The 19843-nt window shown below is 40.0% G+C and overlaps 1 protein-coding gene and 1 long non-coding RNA gene across 6 annotated transcripts in view; both read right to left on the bottom strand.

Moving 5' to 3' along the window:
* Positions 1–534: 534 nt before the first annotated feature.
* Positions 535–16503, bottom strand: LOC117094917. Of its 2 annotated transcripts, XR_004441725.1 has the most exons (4): positions 14480–16503; positions 6059–6180; positions 5321–5473; positions 535–733 (listed from the first exon to the last, which is right to left on the bottom strand). It is a non-coding gene; the product is annotated as an uncharacterized LOC117094917 (long non-coding RNA). The 2 variants fall into 2 exon arrangements; XR_004441726.1 differs by lacking the exon at positions 5321–5473.
* Positions 16504–17375: 872 nt separating this feature from the next.
* Positions 17376–19843, bottom strand: part of TTC21B (tetratricopeptide repeat domain 21B) — an 88349-nt gene continuing 85881 nt past the window's right edge. Inside the window, exon 29 of one of the 4 annotated variants that reach the window (XM_033231251.1) lies at positions 17376–18851. In XM_033231251.1, coding sequence (XP_033087142.1) covers positions 18774–18851 — 78 coding nt within the window. In that variant the 3' untranslated portion in view covers positions 17376–18773. The remainder of the gene's footprint in view (positions 18852–19843) is intronic. The other 3 variants (XM_033231254.1, XM_033231252.1, XM_033231256.1) reach the window with 3 other exon arrangements.

Here is a 19843-nt window from a genome sequence, read left to right as displayed (position 1 = left end):
CAAGGAGCAGAGCCTTCCCTAGAGCTTGCAGAAGGAAGGGAGCTCTGTTGCCCCTTGGTCTTAGTTCTAAGACCCATTTTGGACATGTGACCTTCAGAAGTGTAAGAAAATAAATTTGTGATGTTTGAAGCCACACAGTTTGTGGTAATTTTTAATAGCAGCAATAGAAAAGTAACAGACCCCTAAAGCAGTGTTTCAACCCTGGCATTATGGCATCATCCATGTGGCTCTGAGATGTAATGGATCCCTAACAGAAAACAGGACCACCAGAGCAATTTAATGAAGACTTCTCAGTTGTATTATATTTTTAAAAATTTAAAATGGGCCGGGCGTGGTGGCTCAAGCCTGTAATCCCAGCACTTTGGGAGGCTGAGGGAGGCGGGCAGATCACGAGGTCAGGAGATCGAGACCATCCTGGCTAACACAGTGAAACCCCGTCTCTACTAAAAAAAATACAAAAAACTAGCCAGGTGTGGTGGCGGGCGCCTGTAGTCCCAGCTACTTGGGAGGCTGAGGCAGGAGAATGGAGTAAACCTGGGAGGCGGAGCTTGCAGTGAGCTGAGATCCAGCCACTGCACTCCTGGGAGACAGAGCGAGACTCCATCTCAAAAAAAAAAAAAAAAAAAAAAAATTTAAATGAACTTGTGTATGTGGAAGGATTGATGATCTGTACTGACTCCAGATGGTCATGTTCTCCTGATGACAGATGGAAGTCCAGGAGAGGCGGGGCCATCTACAGGAAAGCAGGAGAGAAATGATTGATATAAGAGGCCAGCACAATCCAGGAACTCTTTATACAAGCACAACTTTTACTTTTCTGATTCTTCAGTAGTATTTTTTGAATTATGGAAGGAGATAAACTTTCCTATTATTTTAATATGGAACCAGCTGTATTGTTGTTTCTCCTTCCGTGCTGTGCTAGAAGAGTCTGGAGTTTAAGTTCTTCTTGTATTTGAGCAACAGTTAATGTTTGCAAATTCTTTTTGTTGATTAGACATTTGGGTCTAATGGATCACTAAGGTTTATTATAAAAAAGGTTGAAGTTCAAGGATTTTTCTTCTTTTCACATTAGTTGTAAGGAAGAGGACAAAATGCCTTGGCAAGAAGCCAGAACAAGAGAATTTGGAGCATCAACAAAATACGCTGAACATAAACAAGAGAGTAGGGTTTCACTCTAAGTAAGAAAGCGGTTCTCCCAGGGGGATGAACTAGAAAAAGGGAGAGGAAAGTACTATGTGTTTATGAACAGGAAGATGTAGGAAATGGGGAAGGGGGAGGTAGTCATAGTTAAGTGGATTGGATCTTAAGCAACTTTGCCAATGATATTTTTACCCCAAGTGTATGCCAGCAATATATGGTTCTACTGCTAGTGACCTCATAGAAGCAGAGTCATCACTGGAGAAAGCCATAGCTCTCATCCCGATGGGCATCTCCTGCCTCTGAGGCCTCAGTTACTTGCACTTGCCTTCTGCATCTCCTGGGGATTTCACTCCATCAGTTAGCATCTTGTTTGCTGACTTCCCTAAAGAAGCGTTATGTATTAATATTAGTCTGTTATAATGTTGCTATAAAGATACCCAAGACTGGGTAATTTAAAGAGAAAAGAAGCTTAATTCACTGAAAGTTCTGCATGGCCAGGGGGCTTTCAAAATGTACAATCATGGTGGAAGGCAAAGGAGAAGCAAGCTACCTCCTTCACAAGGCAGCAGGAGAGACAGCAAGCAAGCAGGGGAAATGCCAGACACTTGTCAAACAACCATATATTGTGAGAACTCCCTCACTATCACAAGAATAGCCTGGGGGAAACCACCCCCATGATTCAATCACCTCCCAACAGGTCCCTCTCTCGATATGTGGGGATTACAATTTGAGATGAGATTTGGGTGGGGATACAGAGCCAAATCATATCGTGATGCCTATCCATTTCTTTGAATTTTGTTTGGTTCCTGACTGACTTATTCTTACCTCACAATGCCCCAGGATATATGTGAGCCCCCCAAAAATGGGATTAAAGTCTGAGAGACTTAGTAGCATGGCCTAACAAAGCATCCTTGGGGCTAACTGGACCCAAACTGATTTGATACCTTCCCAGCATCTCTTCATCTTTTACATGAGCTTGGACAATGGTTAATGGCTCCTTTTAGAGAATAATTTAAAAACGTGTCAATATAAGGGCCACCTAGAACATAAAGAAGGAATATAAAGGTCAAAGGTCTTGTTATATATCAACATGGTCTTTGAGAATTGCTTATACTCAATTTTGATGAGCCCAGCTCTTTATGGCTGCTGCTTCTGTGTTTTGGAAAAGTGCAAGCCTGGGCAACTCACTGATACTCTCAGCAGCATAGATCCAACTAAACTCCTAGTTTAGTTGTGGTAGTACCTAGTGGTGGTACCACTATGGTGGTGCAGCCCTTGGTACTGTCCTGGTTTGAGTTTCTTGGACATTTGGAGAAATAAAACAGATGGGAGAATTATGATTTTGAACAAATAACTTACCATGTTGCAAATTTCTTTATCAATGAAAGTTCAGTAATTTTCCACATTGTTTAACTAAAAGTTTTGGGTTTTTAAATGTAGGTGTTTAAGCTAGCACTTGAGTGAATTTTAAAAAATGGACTAAACACTGTGGAGGGAAAAGTGCAAAAGGATCAGATAACACACTGCAGTGGAGCCTCCAGGCTGTCTGCCCAGCAACCTTCTGATCCATAGATGTGGGCCTGGGTAACCTGTGTCACCTGCTGGCCTCCCTCCTTGCCAGAGTGGTGGTGGGGTTAGGGACTAAGAAACTACACATCATTCTCTGCATGTGGCCAAACTTACAACATGGGAGTAGTGAAACATCTGTGAGAACTAGTGTATTAGTCCATTTCCACGCTGCTAATAAAGATACCCAAGATTGAGTAATTTATAAAGAAAAAGAGGTTTAATGGACTCACAGTTCCACATGGCTGGGGAGGCCTCACAATCATGGTGGAAGCCAAGGAGGAGCAAGTAATGTCTTACATGGATGGCAGCAGGCAAACAGAGCTTGCACAGAGAAACTCCCCCTTATAAAACCATCAGATCTTGTGAGATGTATTCACTATCACGAGAACAGCATGGGAAACACCTGCCCCCATGATTCAATTACCTCCCATGAGGTCCCTTCCACAACACATGGGAATTCAAGATGATATTTGAGTGGAGACACAGCCAAATCGTATCAGTCTCTCCCTTGCCCCTCCCAAATCTCATGTCCTTACATGTCAAAAACAATCATGCCTTCCCAACAGTCTCCCAAAGTCTTAACTCATTTCAGCACTAACTCTTTTAAATGTCTATAGTCCAAAGTCTCATCTGAGACAAAGCAAGTTCCTTCTGCCTATGAGCCTATAAAATCAAGAGCAAGTTAGTTACTTCCTAGATACAATGGAGGTACAGGCATTGGGTAAATACAGCCATTCCAAACAGGAGAAATTGGGCAAAACAAAGGGGCTACATGCCCCATGCAAGTCCAAAATCCAGCAGGGCAGTTAAATCGTAAAGCTCCAAAATGGTCTGCTTTGACTCCTTATCTCACATCCCGGTTATGCTGATGCAAGAAGTGGGTTCCCATGGTCTTGGGCAGCTCTGCCAGTGTGGCTTTGCAGGGTACAGCCTCTTTTCTGGCTGCTTTCATGGGCTGGCGATGAGTGTCTGTGAGTTTTCCAGGTGCATGGTGCAAGCTCTCAGTGGATCTTCCATTCTAGGGTCTGGAGGATGGAGACCCTTTTCTCACAGCTCCACTAGACAGCACCCTAATGGGGACTCTGTGTAGGGGCTTCCATCCCATATTTGCCTTCCACACTACCCTAGCAGAGGTTCTCCATGAGGTCTGCCCCTGAAGCAAAGCTTGTTCCTAGACATCCAGGCATTTTCATACATCCTCAATTTTCACGGTGGAGCTTCCCAAATCCCAGTTCTTGACTCTGTGCACTCACAGGCTCAACATCACATGAAAGCTGCCAAGGCTTGGGGCTTGCACCCTCTGAAGCAAGAGACTGAGCTCTACCTTGGCCCCTTCCAGTCATGGCTAGAGCAGCTGGGATACAGAGCACTAAGTCCTTAGACTCTACACAGCAGAGGGACACTGGGCCCAGCCAGTGAAACCATTTTTCCCTCCTAGACCTCCAGGCCTGTGATGGGAAGGGCTACCTTGAAGACTTCTGACATGCACTGGAGACATTTTCCCCATTGTCTTGGTGATGATTCATATTCAGCTCCTCGTTACTTATGCAAACTTCTGCAGCCAGCTTAAATTTCTCCTCAGAAAATGGGATTTTCTTTTCTATCACATTGTCAGGCTCCAAATTTCTGAACTTTTATGATCTACTTTCTTTATAAAACTGAATGCCTTTAATAGCACCCAAGTCACCTCTTAAACGCTTTGCTGCTTAGAAATTTCTTCCACCAGATACCCTAAATCATCTCTCTCAAGTTCAAAGTTCCACAAATCTCTAGGGCAGGGGCAAATTGTTGCCAGCCACTTTGCTAAAATATAACAAGAGTCACCTTTGCTCCAGTTCTCAACAAGTTCCTCATCTCCATTTGAGACCACCTTAGCCTGGACTTTATTGTCCATATTGCTATCAGCATTTTAGGCAAAGCCATTCAACAAGTCTCTAGGGAGTTTCAAACTTTCCCACATTGTTCTGGCTTCTTTTGAGCCATCCAAACTGTTCCAACCTCTGCCTGTTACTCAGTTCCAAAGTTGTTTCCATGTTTTTATGTATCTTTTCAGCAGCGCCCCACTCTATTGGTTCCAATGTACTATATTAGGCTGTATTCCTGCTGCTGATAAAGACATACCTGAGACTGGGAAGAAAAACAGGTGATATGGTTTGGCTGTGTCCCCACCCAAATCTCATCTTGAATTCCCACATGTTGTAGGAGGAACTCAGTGGGAGGTAACTGAATCATGGGGGCAGGTGCTGTTCTTGTGATAGAGAATAAGTCTCATAATATCTGTGCTGTTCTTGTGATAGCAAATAAGTCTCATAATATCTGACAGTATTATAAGGAGGAATTTCCTGCACAAGCTCTCTCTTTTTGCCTACAGCCATCCACGTAAGAGTTGACTTGCTTCTTCTTGGCTTCCACCATGATTGTGAGGCCTTCCCAGGCATGTGGAACTGTAAGTCCCATTAAACTTCTTTTTTCTGTAAATTATCCAGTCTCAGGTATATGTCTTTTACCATTAGCATGAAAATAGACTAATTCATGAGGTTTAATAAACTCATAGTTCCACATGGTTGGGGAGGCCCCATAATCATAGTGGAAGGCAAAAGCTACTACTTACATGGCAGTGGCAAGAGAGAATGAGAGCCAATAAGTCTCACAAGATCTACTGGAGAAGACCAGCTCTGTCCGATATGAGGGCTTTCCCTCTGCCTGGCACAGTGCTTGGCATAGAATAGGTCTTCAGTGAGTATCTGTCAAATGGCTTGGATTCCTAAGCGGATGGATAGGTGAGTAAACACCAACATGCAGAAAGTATCAGAGGAAAGGCATAGAGTCCTGCCCACATTCCAGTCCCTGGTTCCAGTTGCTTCCCACCTTTCAGCTCCAGTACCAGCTTGAAGACTTACATATAACTCAGGCCATCCGAAGTTGGTTTCTGCGACTTGCAAATTATAGAGCAATCAATGATAATAATGGTCTCTAGTTTGGGGGAACTTGGAGTATACTTTTAGACAACTTGAAAAAAATTATGTATTTGTATAACTATTCCTTCTATTTACATATGTGTGTATTTATACATGAATGTGTGTGTAGGTAAATGGATATATTTATATGGTATTATTTTGGGGTGTATACATATATATATAAATGCATATATAAAAATGAATTGGACAATTTAATCAATGTGCTGAGCTCCCTTTTAATCTCTAAAATGAAAGGTTTCGATTCAACCATCTAACATTTTAAAAGTCTATGCTTTCCAGGAAGTATGTCATTGCTTTGTTAGAAAGTCACCAGAAGGTGTACTGCTGCTACAAAAGAGTGCCCAGGGAAGGCACTTCGGGAATTCACTTACGTTCTATGCTTTGCCATTGCTGGAAATAGTTTGGCAGCTCCTTCAGGAAGTATATTCGGAGGTATTCACATATTCTTCATGGAGACAGACGTCCAGTCTAATGATTGTGATGACTGAGGGTGCTGGTAATGACAGTTCAGGTAGAAAAGCAAAATTTAATTATGAAACAGCAGTAAGAGTTTTCCCTGCGAACTGGCCACGGAGGTAGGCCCACAAGGAGTATCATGTCACTGTCACTAAAGATAGAACATTGGTAAGGATGACATACCAAACCTTTCTGAAGCATCAGAAAGGTTGACAGCCTGCAGTTGCAGTCCCCAAACTTGGCTGCCCTCTTTTTGGCTGGGACCTCAGTACTCTTCTCACATCAAGCATGGGCATGTACCCAGGTGTTCAATCAGTACTGAGTGGTCAGTTAAGCAAAATTGATTATAACAGTCATCAGTGTTTCAGTCAGGTACTTTTATGTATATTTTCTTACTTCACACTGGCAACAATACTCTTTTTAGTTTCTTTGTGAAAATTAGAAAAGTGAGACCTAGACAGCTTATGGAACTTGCCCCAAGTCACACTGTTAAGTGGCAGAGAAGGTCAACCTCCTCTCTATTCTCAGCCATAATTAGAGGCAAATGAGAATAGCACAAAGCATTTTTCCTTATACTTGTTTTAACTTACAACAACCCTCCATAAAGCATTATCCATTGGAACCACAATATTCTTCTGAATAACATCATCTGCCTGGAAAATAATGTGATAGGATTATAAATGTTTCAAAAAATGTACCTAAGTATTTTCACAATCTGGAAAATACATGTGGTACTCTGTATTCTCAGAGACATCTGAAAGGGCAGTGCATCTTCTCTGCACTGTTCGCCAGCTCTCTCAGCTGTTCGTGTGGGTTTCACTGGCATGCACCATTGCTCCCCCTTCTCCTATATGCCTGAGGTAGCGCACTTCTACCACCCACTGAAGTTTGGTTCTAAAAAGGTAACAGCTTTAAGGGAATAGCAGAGGGGTTAGTTATTTTTTCAAATGAGTGTGGAGAAAAAGCAACTGAGCAGGCTCTTCCCAGATGCCTGATTTCTAGTCAGCAGGCTGCTTGAATCCCCTGGTTGAACACATTTCAGTCATCCTGTGCCTAAGGAGAAAAACACCACTCCTGGCTCTCGTCGCTATGGTAACTGATGCTCAGCAGGCAGTTGCGGTTTCATTTAATGTAACTGGCTTTTAGAACTTGAGGGGTAACAATGCTTTCATAGAAGGGAAAAGGGAAGACGAGTGGTTTAATTAATGTGTCTCAATTTAACATGAAGATACAGGTCACTTCCACTGTTTGACCACACAGTGTCTAGCTCCACTTTATATCTGTATCAGATCTAAAGCATAAAAGGATGTAATATTTCTCTCATCATATGTGAAGTGTACAAAGTGGGCAGAGGAGGAGAAGCAGGGGTTGTGTTAGACCCTTTGCGAAAGGTTTTTCACTTTATAAAAATCATCTCGGCTTGAGAGTGTATAGAAGAATCGCTTTCTCTTCTCTCATCCACAAAGGAGGCCTGAGAGATGGGTTGCTAGGCAACCTCACACCGAAGACTGGGGCACTGTGGAATTAACATAGCTGACCTCCCCATCAGCTCTGCAGCTCTGCTATTCAAAATGATTTTATGAGGCTGTAGGACTTAAGAAAATAGATATAAAATGTAAATACAAAAATAAAGAATAGAGGATATAAATCTAACTTTTTCAAGCAAAGACCAGGATTCACTCAATAAGAAAAGGAAGCAGTTGGAAATGGCAGGTTGAGGGGAAAAAATAGTATTAGTTGCTATAAACCAGAAGCTTGTATTTTGAATAATATAGGAAGAAAATTTTCCTATTTCTTTAGAAATGTTTATGGCTGACAGTTAACCTATCACAGTAAAAGTGCTGAAAATACTTAAGGTCAAACAGAAAAATCAGTTTATAATAATGTAGATCTACAACATATTTTTAACAAAAAGCTCAATTCTCAATCCTTACCATGTGATGGCTTGTTTAAGCTCCAGAGCCCCCTACTCTCCTTCCTGTCACTACATCATCAATATGGTTGGCGTGGGAAGGGATGACATTTATTTTGCAAGTAGATGAATATTTGGAAGGAAATTGCAAAGCTGGTCCATGAGACAGAGCACACACTCTTATCAGCAATAACTAATTTAGTTTTTTTTTTTTTTTAAGACAAGTTTTGCTCTTGTTGCCCAGGCTGGAGTGCAGTGGCGCGATCTCGGCTCACTGCAACCTCCACCTCCTGGTTTCAAGCAATGATTCTCCTGCCTCAGCCTCCTGAGTAGCTGGGATTACAGGCGCCCACCACGATGCCCAGCTAATTTTTGTATTTTTAGTAGAGATGAGTTTTGCCATGTTGGCCAGTCTGGTCTCAAACTCCTGACCTCAGGTGATCCACCTGCCTCGGCCTCCCAAAATGCTAGGATTACAGGTATGAGCCATTGTGCCTGGCCTAGTTTGATTTTTAAAATACATCATACTATTGGGAAATGGTTCTGGTAACATTTTAAGAGAGATTGTTAAATTTATCAACAATAAATTAAAAATCAACCAAAGTTGGTGGCATTGTGGGAGGTGGGAGACTGAAAACAAACTCTGAACTCGTTTTTGTAGATTTTGTAGACTTGTTTTTGTTATAAGTGTTTGGGTGAAGCAATTCTGAAACCATTTTAGGTAGATTATAAGGTTGAAGAAATGGACAAATAGGTTGAGGTTGTTAGGATCCAGGATCACACTCTGGAAAAGGGTCATACAAATAAGAAGTAGAGGTCAGTGTGTGTGAGACTGTGTGTGTGCACAGTATTCATGCAAACACCTGTGTGTCTACGAGTATATTTCTGTATATGCATCTGTATGTATGCATGCATATGTTTTCCATCTGCTGAAAGGATCTAGAAGCAATTACACCCTATCAGCAATGAACAGACTTAGCACTCGGATCTTCATCTCTAACACCATTCTCAATAAAAGGAACCAGGGCTCCTCAGAGAAACGGCTGACTCCAAGATTGAGGCAGGGAAATCAGAAGTTGAGCCTGAGATACTTTGTTAGGATAGAAAGTAAGAAAGTGCTCAAAAAAAGAAAAATGAACAATGAGACCATGTCACAAGGACACAGGAATAAGCCTGAAGAGGCTCCTGCTGGACAAATCTGAAACAATTTGAACACCAAAATAATTAAAGACATTAATGGATGATGAAATATTGAAAAAATAGAATTTCACAAGACTATATGATGTCAAATATTTTTAACAACAACAAAAAGCTCAAATCTGAATCCTTGTCATGTGCTAGTTTGTTTAAGCTCCATAGTCCCCTATTCTCCTTCTATATTAAACAAATAATATAGAATAGAATAGAATAGAATAGAGTAGAGTAGAGTAGAATAGAATAGAATAGAATAGAATAGAATAGAATAATATAGAGTAAAATTATTTTCTCCAGGAGGAAAAAAAAAGCTCAACTCTCAGTCCTCACTATATGATAGTTTGTTTAAGCTCCAGAGTCCCCTACTGTCCTTCTATATTAAATAATGGATAAAAATTAAAAGCAAAAACAATAATAAATAAGCAAAGGTGGGGCTCCTGCTTATGGTAAAACACTGAGTACTGACTGCTGGGTACATGTGGAGCCTTTATTACCATCACAGTAAAGATGGGGACTAGGCAAGAATCATGATCAATCTAGTGGAAAGTTTTGAAGAGGAGCAGGATATTTGATTTACAAGTGTCTCCTCACAGATTGCTTATTAGTTGCAAGAAAAAAAATAACTATGTAGTGGAGACGTTTGAAGGAGTAATCAAAATTAATTCACAAGTGAGGGCAGATAAGTATGTGTGTATCCGTATGTGATACCCTGAGGACACATTATTTACATAGCATTATGGCCCGGGATGTTTAGCTCAAATTGAATCATGATGAAATATCAGACGAACCCTAAATGAAAAACATTCTACTACAAAAAAAGAGGGTGAGGGACATTTTCTTTAAAAAATGTCTATATTGTAGACGACAGAAAGGCTGTGGATATGCTCCAGATTAAGCAACAATAAAGAGACACGACAAGTAAATACAATATCTGATTCCAGAGTGGATGTTTGACTGGAGGAAAAAAAGGACTTTATTGGATCAATTGGTGGTAAATGATGTAGATTAAAGTATGGTATCCGTGTTAAATTTACTGAAGTTGATAACTACAGTTTGATTATATAGGAGTGTACCCATATTCTTCGGAAATATCACTGAAGTACTTAGGGGTACAGGGATGTGTATGATGCTTGCTACTTACTTTCAGAATCTTCAGAAAAAAAATCATATGTATATATGTGTGTATACATCTGTGTGAGTGTAAATGTATACATAAAATTCGTATACTCACACAGCACAAATGATAAAGCAAATGGTCTAAAATATTAGCAATATTGTAATGTTTACCTTAGTATATATGGTCTTTGCAATCTTATTCATGCAATTTTCTGTAAGTTTAATTTTTTTCCAAATAAAAAATTTAAAAAGTGTTTCCTTTTTGTAGAAACAAAAACATTTTTATTGAAACTTTAATAGTGAATATTAGGCATTTTTAAAAATCTACAAAAACAACCACCCAGCACATACATTTTATAAGAGGCAGTAGATTTATGTGTTTAACACAAGTAAGTGACATCAGGATCTAGACACGTCGTTTGTCCCATTTCCTCACCTTGACTCTTCACATGGTACGTATTCAATCATTTTAACTTTGCACTTGCGATTTCTCAATGTCCTGCGCTTGCCCCCACCCAGAGTCCCCCTTAATCTATCCTCTGCAATTTGTAACTTAAGTCAATGTGAAAAATTGGACAAAAAAATTCTTCAGGAAGCTATGTAAGGGAGGAGTTTTTATTTATTTACTAGAGCAACTTCATATATTAAACTTAAACTATATGAAAAGAGCATTTTTGTAACTGCTTACCATTTTAGTGCATTCTTTTTCCTCAAAGTTCTTAAGTGTGTTTTTCAAAGAAAGTTGAATCTGTAACTATTGAAAGGGACCTATTGCCCTGACCCAAAATAAGTAAGGACACTACTGAACACTTTGCAGCTCTGTCCTCTGTTGCAAGTGGTTTTTTAAAGTTCTTACATCACTTACCCATTAAAAATAAAACTAGGCTGCTTTTGGTGAAAATGGAAATAGTAATTACCTTCTTAAAATACTCCCTTAAAAAAAAAAACAAAAAACAGGGTTTATTTTACATTGCCAAAAGAATTTGTTTGAAGGAAGATAAAAATAACATACAGACTATTTGAAAGCAGCCTGGTTTAAGGATTGCCATCGAGTCTCACGTTATACCACTCAGAAGTAAGACATTTAGAACCTGCTCATTACTCCGCATCCTTCATTTATGGGATCAGATTGCTTTTATGGGCATTGTGCCAGATTCACTGATGTGCACTGTAAGGCAGATTGCAGAGTGAAACATTTTTCTGGAAAACATCTGGTTCTTAAGAAAAGTATTAGAAGGGGGGTAGCACATTTTTGCTCATAACTGGGACTTATCATGTTACAGTAACTCCCCTCTAATCTGGCAGGCTGACTTCCAACAACCACAACCAGAAACCTAGATATAAGTGAAAAATGCCTTAAGAGTTCAAAGAAAGCAGAGGTCCAAGATCCTATGCATGTGAAGGAGTGGTACTGCCCTTAGCTCAAAGACTATTTTATTCATTATAAAACTACTGGAGCCAATTAGCATAAGGGCTCCTGAAGCCACCTTTTTATCAGGGACTCTTTCTGCAGTTCATTTGTTCCTTCACTCCCCTTGCAAAAATTGTGCACCCCCTGGATGCCACCATTTTTCTACTCAGGTTTTCCCCTCCTCTCTTTCTTGTACCTTCAATATTTACTGGCTTTTTTTTTTTTTTTTCTCCGTAGATGCCCAAGTAGCTCTTATCTTAAAAGACAGACTTCTCACACCCTTATGGACACATCACTTTTCACCTTCAGCCTTATTTCTAAAAACTTTTCTATACCGACTAGAGTTCCTCGCCTTCCATTCGCAGGGCTTCCACTAGCCTATGAGAAAGTTGTATTCAAATTAGAAAAGGGAGTCCTCCTGCATGGGGATGCAGTTGCAGAGTGGTAAGACTTGGAGGATTTCTGCCTCCATCTCCTGTGCCCTTAGCTGGGTCACCCTCTGCAGTGCACACACCGCATGACCACACGTGGAGGCTCAGCAGGTTTTCAGATATTTCCACTGGCTTCTAATTTATTATATTTGGTAGAATCATCATTAAAACTCTGTTACTGGAATAATGGACTAAAATTACAGAGTACTGGGTTTGCTCTCAATTCTTTATGTAATTGCAGGACTGTGCTCTTACACATTCCCTCTGGAACTCTTAAGTTCTAGTACCACTTCTGTTACCACTCCTACTACTACTTTCTCGCTGTCTTTTTTTCTGTCTTCCACTTTCTGAATCGCTATCGCTGGCCATTGAAGTAATATAGATTACATTTTGCGTTAACAATTAATAGTAAAGTGTGGTATCGAGAGTTGAAATGTCAGCTTTTGTTTAGCTTTCTCTCTTCGTCTGTGTTCAGAAAAATAACTTTAAACAGCAAAAAGCAAGTTTGAGAAGGCTGTTCTCTAAAAAACAACAAAAACCTTTTTTTTTTTTTTTTTTTTTGAGACGGAGCCTCGCTCTGTCGCCCAGGCTGGAGTGCAGTGGCCGGATCTCAGCTCACTGCAAGCTCCGCCTCCGGGTTTACGCCATTCTCTCGCCTCAGCCTCCCGAGTAGCTGGGACTACAGGCGCCCGCCATCTCGCCCGGCTAATTTTTTGTATTTTTTTTTTTAGTAGAGACGGGGTTTCACCGTGTTAGCCAGGATGGTCTCGATCTCCTGACCTCGTGATCCGCCCGTCTCGGCCTCCCAAAGTGCTGGGATTAAAGGCTTGAGCCACCGCGCCCGGCCAAAACCTTTTTTTTTTTAGTGTAGAATATATGTTAATTCCAGTTAACTTTTACAATGGTAAATAAATATTTCATCACTCAGATATAACTACGTTAACAATTGGGTTAGTTTCATCTAATTTCATATATTCTTTTTTTTTTTTTTTTTTTTTTTTTTGAGACGGAGTCTCACTCTGTTGCCCAGGCTGGAGAGCAGTGGCCGGATCTCAGCTCACTGCAACCTCCACCTCCCGGGTTTACGCCATTCTCCTGCCTCAGCCTCCCGAGTAGCTGGGACTACAGGTGCCCGCCACCTCACCCGGCTAGTTTTTTTTTTTTTTTTTGTATTTTTTAGTAGAGACAGAGTTTCACCGTGTTAGCCAGGATGGTCTCGATCTCCTGACCTCGTGATCCGCCCATCTCGGCCTCCCAAAGTACTGGGATTACAGTCTTGAGCCACCGTGCCTGGCCTTTTCACTTATTTTGTGAGCATTTTAGCAGTTAAAATCTTTCAAAAAAAATTTTTTTTTTGAGATGGAGTCTTGCTGTTACTCAGGCTGCAGTGCAGTGGCGCAGTCTCGGTTCACTGCAACTTCCACCTCCCAGGTTCAAGCAATTCTCCTGCCGCAGCCTCCCAAGTAGCTGGTATTACAGGCACACACCACCATGCCCAGCTAATTTTTTGTATTTTAGTAGAGATGAGGTTTCACCATGTCGCCCAGGCTGGTTGCAAACTCCTGAGCTCAGGCAAACCACCGCCTCGGCCTCCCAAAGTGTTGGGATTACAGGAATGAGCCAAAAAAATTAAATACATAAATAAACTCTTGAAATAGTTTTCAAAAACTACCTAGTACTATATTATTGGTTAAATCTTACATATTTGACAACTTCATATTGGATGTTTTGATAACCAAAAGCAGCAAAAAATTCACTGTTACAATGTTTAAAATTGGAAACCTTTGAGAAAACTTCGGAATATTTCCTGTGGTAAATTTCTCTACATGGGATCACTTGATTAAACGACAGACTCTTATTTTGTGCTGCCAAATTCCCTTCAGGAAGGCTGTGCTACACTTCGACGAGCAGCGTCCGAATGTGGTGGTTTCCTTGCACCTTTGCCAACCTTGCATTTAAAAAAATCTATCAGCATGAACGCTGTTGTATGATCCAATTTTAAAGCTATTCACTTGTCATCTCCAGTCACAAACTAGGATTGCTCCTGTCAGATTCTTAATTGGTCTTTTGGTTTCCATAGTGATTCCATTATCCACTTCTACTCTAGTGCAAAGTTCAACCTGCTTCCTCAGCTGTCCATGCATAAAAGCCTTCCAGATTTGCTCTAGGTTCTTGGCTTCTGGGGAAGAAAGCTATTTCCTCTTGGGACCCAGTTCACCATATTAGCTGAATTAAGGTCAAAAGTACATTAAATTTACAACTGCATACTTACCATGAGGGGGGCAGGTGTCCAGATCTCAGATCCACAGAAAATTCTTTCATTTCTGCTGTGTCCCCCTGCTTCCATCCTGAGTGTAAGTCCCCAAACTTCCATTTAACATGTCATGGGCATTAGTTCCTTGAAATACTAGTTTAGAGGAGTCTGGAATCAAGACTGCCTAGTTTGAGCTCCAACTGTCACAGATCTTGGGCTTGTCACATGAGGCAATCAAATCCTTAAAGAAGACAAACATCAGAGGTAGTAAGTGCTGCACAGAGTTTAAAAAGGATAATATGATACAGAATCACAGAATGGCTACTTGAGATTATGGGCCTGGACATGAACATGGCCTCTTTGAGGAGGTGGTGATAAAGTGATACCTGATGGAAAGAAGGAGCAAACCTGGAGAAGGAAGCTCAGAGTAGGAAGCGGGGGTGAAGGGAGGGACAGGAGGAAGAGAATTCCACAGCGAGAAGAGCAGGGCAAAAGCAAGCTCAAGGTGGATAAAATGACACGCTGCATGTGGAGTCTAGCATAATATTTGGTGGGTAGAGAGAGAGGAAAAGAGGGAAGTAGTTGAAGCAGAAAAATGAGAAGGGAGGGAAGGAGAGAGGGTATGAATGAATGAGAATCTCAAATCCTGTAGGGCTGAGCTCTCTAAGGGACTTTACTCACCTTTTTCATCTTGCTTTGAACAGCATTTTCTCTTCTCAGTTGTAATTACTACTTGGCCCTGTTCTGCTTATAAGAGGAGCTACTATTTATTAAGAGCCTAGTGAGTCAGATTCATTATAGGTTTTATGTAAGTTCCCTTTAATCCTTACAACCTGAGGCAGGTTATTATCCTTATATGCTTGTTTATGGGTGAAAAAACTGAGGCTGAGAGTGTGTAACTTGGAGAAAGATGAAACATCTGGGTAATGGTAGAGCCAAAACTTAAATCCAGGCTGGTCTGATTTCAGATCCGTGCTCTTGACTGCTACACTACACTGCTCTTCAATTAGACTGCTCTTTGATAGTTTCTCCATTTGTAACAGCTGTTCATTCCACTCAGTTCATCTTGTTCTTCATTACTTAGCTATCTCTGTGATACACCAGTCAGTTTCTTCTGCTAGCCAGAGGTAGACAAGATCACTTTTTCTTATAGAAACATTATCTCTTAGTTATAGAAGGCATCTTATATAATAAATAAGGTAGAGGCTTTGAAGTTGACTGGGCCAGTATGGAATTCAGGTTCTGACACTTTTCTCTGTGACCCTGGGCAAATCATTTAGTCCAGGTCTTATCTTTCTTATCTGAAAAGTGGAGATATTATTTCTCTTAATAGCTGACTGAAAATTAAAAGACATAAAGTAAGGAAAGTCCCTGAAATAGCATCTAACAAATGGCAGGTGCAAAATAAATGGCTGCTTAAAAAACAAACAAAACCTTCCTCTCCTCTTACAGATAGGAAAACTGATTTGGAAATGTCTTGCTGAGAGAACAGATGCTCTATTTCTCTATCCAATTTCCATGATTCTAGCATCCCATGATGCAAGTTCATTGGAACTACTAAAGGCATTCTGTTATGTGATTTCTGCCCAAGTCAGCTCCGGCTGCAATAATATCACAAACCGGTGGGCTTATCAACAAAACAAAGCTATTTCTCACAGTTCTGGAGGCTGGAAGTCTGAGATCACGGTTCCAGCACCACCAGGTTCTCGTGAGGACCCTCTTTTGGTTGCAAATAGTTGACTTCTTATTGTGTCCTCACATGGTAGAAAGATAGCTAGAGTACTCTCTGGGGTCCCCTTTATAAGGGCACCAATCCCACTCATAAGGGCTTCAGCCTTATGACATAATTATTTCCTAAAGCTTCACCTCCCAATACTATCACATTAAAGATTAGGATGTCAACATATGAAGTTTGGGGGGGACACAAACATTCAGTCCATAGCATTGTCCTTAAAAATGTCCACTCACAGGCTGGGCGTGGTGGCTCATGCCTGTAATCCCAGCACTTTGGGAGGCCGAGGTGGGTGGATCACAAGGTCAGGAGATCGAGACCATCCTGGCTAACATGGTGAAACCCCGTCTCTACTAAAAATACAAAAATTAGCCAGGCGTGGTGGCGGGCACCTGTAATCCCAGCTACTCGGGAAGCAGAGGCAGGAGAATGGCGTGAACCCCGGAGGCGGAGGTTGCAGTGAGTGCCACTCACTGCATTCCAGGCTGGGAGACAGAGCAAGACTCCATCTCAAAAAAAAAAAAAAAACAACAAAAAAAACAAAATGTCCACTCAGGCCGAAAGATATTTCTCTACCTGAATTAAAGAAAAAGAGGTAATGTTTCATGATTCCAGATTTATAAAACAGGGATAATAATTTCGGCATTATAGGTTTGTTAAGATCAAATGTAAGAAATATAAAAGCATTTTAACATATATGAAGTGCCTTATAAATGCTCTTATTATTAAACATTTCTATGAAATGCCATAAATAAAAGCTAAGTGACAAGGCAGCCAGATCACTTGAGGCCAGAAGTTCGAGACCAGCCTGGCCAACATGGTGAAACCCCATCTCTACTAAAAATACAAAAATTAGTCAGGTGTGCGCCTGTAGTCCCAGCTACTCAGGAAGCTGAGGCAGGAGAACTGCTTGAATCCAGGAGGTAGAGGTTGCAGTGGGGAAGATCGCACCACTGCACTCCAGCCTGGTGACAGTGAGACGCTTTCTCAAAAACAAAAGCAAAAACAAAAAAAAGCACACACACACACACACACATAACTGTTTTGCTAAGTAAAAAGAGGAATATTTGGAATTTTATAACATAATTGAAATGAAAAGGATTTTGAAAAATGGGAGAAATGATCAGAAACAAGAGAATGTCGTTCAAAACAAACACAGGACATTTAATAAAAAGCAACAAATGACTTACAAATACTGTTTATTGTAAATGCAAATAAAATTGAGGACTGTGTTTACTACAATTTTAAGGAAAATTGAAAAAGATGTAGATGAGAAATTAAAAATAATGCTAAGGATTAAGTCTAGATTAGGTTAAATTTAGTGTAAGAGTGAAAGCTTCTATGCCAGGGTGCTATTAGACAGAGCTGGGGAAACTGTTGCCTTCACATGGTGTGCTTTGTGACTCCCTGCTGACCAAAAGTATTTGGTCAGCCTTTACCATCAAATGTTACAGTGTCTGAAATTACACCTGCAGAACAAGTTTTCTAGGCTAAGGTTAAATATCCCTAATAAGGGACCTATTAAAAATTGAGATTTCAGGTCCTGGTTATTTCTTAAGACCACAGCAGCCTTGAAAGCAGGAAGAATGAGCTCAAGAAAGGAAAGGGAAACACACACTTTTTATCCTCTTCCAAAAAAGATTTTTTAATGAAAGTTACATTTTCTGCAACATAGCACCACCCATTAACATTACAGAATGCAGGGAAGCTTACCCTGATTTTGCAAAACTTACCACGTCTTTTGAGTTCCAAGAGGAATATAAACCATACGTTTATAAAACCTTTATTAAAATATATATTTAAAATATATATGTTGTCTTTTTCATGAGTTATTTGCAGGCAGATTTATTCCAATCTTTGAAACAACACAGAATACAACAAAAACAGGCTGGGAGCATGGGCTCGCGCCTGTAATCCCAGCACTGTGGGAGGCCGAGGCAGGCAGATCACGAGGTCAGGAGATCAAGACCATCCTGATTAACACGGTGAAATCCTGTCTCTACTAAAAATACAAAAAATTAGCTGGGCGTGATGGCACATGCCTTTAGTCCCAGCTACTCGCGAGGCTGAGGCAGGAGAATTGCGTGAACCCAGGAGGCGGAGGTTGCAGTGAGCCAAGATTGTGCCACTGCACTCCAGCCTGGGTGGCAGATCAAGACTCCGTCTTAAAAAAAAAAAAAAAGAATATAACAAAACCACTTTAAAAGAGAACAATGCATTTTAAATATATTTCCTGAAATAAACGATATTCCTTAGAAAAGATACAGGGTATTTAATTACCTAGATTTTAACAAAATATTCTTTATAGAAATAATTATAGTCTTTACCACAGAGTCACCAAATCTGTACCTAATCAAAACAGAGTCAAATAGACCAGCTCTCATTCAACTGCATTAGGAAACACCAGTTTCACATAGTACCACAGTACTTCTCCTGATGTACAGCAGCAACCTCTGCTGGACAAAAAAGGGGATACTTCTAATAACAAAGCACTGAGCTCAAACCTGTTTTGAACAGGAAGAACTTTAAGTTAGATTTCTTTCATTTCCTGTTAAACCAACACCTAAGTTAAAATTATTTTCAAGGTCTTAAAGATGCACGGGCCTTATCAAGTATATCCTTTCTGATTTTTGGATAAGTTGGATGTGCTTCAAGAACCTGCAAAACAAATAAAGAACCCACAAAAACTTGAAACTAATGATCAAAAACTACGGAGCTACACAATTTACTAAAAATGAGCATTATAGTTAAGATTTCCTTGTACTAATACTACAACGGCTATAACACTTTTTAATGGTGGCATTTTAAATGTAACATGATGATTCCTTTATATTAACGGTAGTTAGATGAGAACAATAGAATGTGAATATCAAATGTGGAAAATATAACAAATATAATTGCTTAGCTAATAGATGAGTTGTATAAAACAATTATGAATCAATGATTTAGAATAGTTTTGTAATTTAGCTTTTCATTCATAATATTTGATAAACCCTTAGAAAGTGACTTTTATACAGCAGCCCACATTAGCTTTACCTGAAATGATCTTGAGATATACATATTTCTAGATCTACTGAGTCTAAGAGTGGGGAGATACTTTTTTAAATAACTCCAAAAATGAACCTAATATATAGCCTTACATTAGCATACAACCCTAACCTGACTGAAATACTGCTTTACAGAGACTCAGTAACTAACTGCAATTACTAAGGCCAAGTATTTACCGTAATGATGCTAACAGATAGCTCTGTGGGATAAGGGGCATTACAAAATTCTTTTCTAAGGAACTTTTCTTGGAGGTCCTCACAATGTTTAATAGAATGTCTTATATGGAATATCAATGGGACAATGTATATATAAAGAGATTGCAAATTCTAAAACCATAATTTAAATATTTGTCATTTTAGTAGGTGATCATTTCGTAGGGGATGAATTACAGAATGTAACTGAATGACTTCTAATAGAATTCCTTTTTATCTCTAATTGATCAATCTGAATTCTCTAATAACCAGATTCAGACACATTCACAAGAACTTCTAATCAGAACAATGATCTGGAGAATCTATACTGTCTTCAAATATCTGCAAACTTAAAGACTAAATTTTATTTAATATGTTTCTCTCACTGGTCCTTTTTATTTATTTATTTTT

Source organism: Trachypithecus francoisi, unplaced genomic scaffold (genome assembly GCF_009764315.1).
Source record: "Trachypithecus francoisi isolate TF-2019V2 unplaced genomic scaffold, Tfra_2.0 Lachesis_group13, whole genome shotgun sequence".
Classification (NCBI taxonomy): Eukaryota; Metazoa; Chordata; class Mammalia; order Primates; family Cercopithecidae; genus Trachypithecus; species Trachypithecus francoisi.
Note: the sequence above shows the minus strand (reverse complement) of the source record. Positions and strands in the feature narration are given on the sequence as shown.